Here is a 1,112-nt window from a genome sequence, read left to right on the forward strand (position 1 = left end):
AGGGAATCGGCCCTCAGCTCCAGCGGGGGGATGGATACCAGCTGCAACTCTCGCCTCGTAGGGGAGGAAGCTGAAGCAGGGCTTTAAGCCTCTTCTGAGTTTGCATTTACCTTGGGCTAAAAGATTACGTGGATCTGTGAATATGAAATCTGTCTAAAATTCATAGGCACTATGTATTTGTGGCTGCATTCATGTTCAGGACTGAGTTACTAGAAAAAGTAAAGAAGAAAAGACAACTCTCTGTCCATTACTTCACATTGCCCTTTTCAGAATAATAGTTCCAGTCACAAAGACCAAGCGTTCTCATCTAGCTTGCTACCTCACAACTTCATGGACAACACCACTAACCTATTCCCTCATAAAGTATCTCCCATACATAGGCTTATGTCAACTGTCACCTCTACCTATAACAAGCCAATCTAAAAATGAATCTAGACTTTTTTTTTTTTTTTAAATAGCACACGAACTTTCTTGTCAGGTTGCAACACTGGAAGGTGCGTGTGAAGTGCAGTGGCTGTGAATCGATGCATAGGGAGATGGTTCTTGTTCTCACTGCAGCCTCGGTTGTTGCCCAGATTATGCTTGTTCGGTGGAAGCAAAGACACTGCCGATTGTACGGTGTGAACAGCTTGTCAGACAGACAGCAGTTCTGGAGCTGTAGTGGTTAAGACATCGTCTTTCTTGGGTAACAGTTGGAAGTCAGGACATACTCTTAGGGGTTTACATCTAGCAAGAAAAGTGAGCCTCTGTGCAAAGCAGCAAGCCACGGCTTTTGGATAATAGCTTTTATGAAGGAAGAAAAAACAACTTGTATTTTATTTTACTGTATATGCGTACCAATGCTGCGGTCAGCCATTAGTAGGTTAAAGCTTTTCAGGAAAAGGCTTTGAGTTTTCAAACAACTGTCTAACAATGGACTAGGTAGGAGAACAAGGTCACGACCCTTATCTAGCTGAAGTAATGCTACAGAGGGTTTGCTGAGACAGTCCAAGGCCCCTATTCATCAAGTTACTCAGGCACATGCCTAATGGGAGAGAAAGCTTTCTTGTGGTTAAGGTGCTAAAACTGGGGCTTACGGTGCGCCAGCTCCCTTCCTTTCCCTCGCACGGAAC

At 44.2% G+C, this 1,112-nt stretch overlaps 1 protein-coding gene across 1 annotated transcript in view; it reads left to right on the forward strand.

The window, feature by feature from the left end:
• Positions 1-458: 458 nt before the first annotated feature.
• LOC104168700 (RING finger protein 121-like) overlaps positions 459-1,112 on the forward strand; it is a gene marked incomplete at its 5' end in the record, with an annotated part of 11,461 nt that continues 10,807 nt past the window's right edge. Inside the window, 1 exon segment of the mRNA XM_009709373.1 lies at positions 459-613. Coding sequence (XP_009707675.1) covers positions 459-613 — 155 coding nt within the window.

The sequence above is a fragment of the Cariama cristata genome, unplaced genomic scaffold (assembly GCF_000690535.1).
Source record: "Cariama cristata isolate BGI_N322 unplaced genomic scaffold, ASM69053v1 scaffold8551, whole genome shotgun sequence".
Taxonomy (NCBI): Eukaryota; Metazoa; Chordata; class Aves; order Cariamiformes; family Cariamidae; genus Cariama; species Cariama cristata.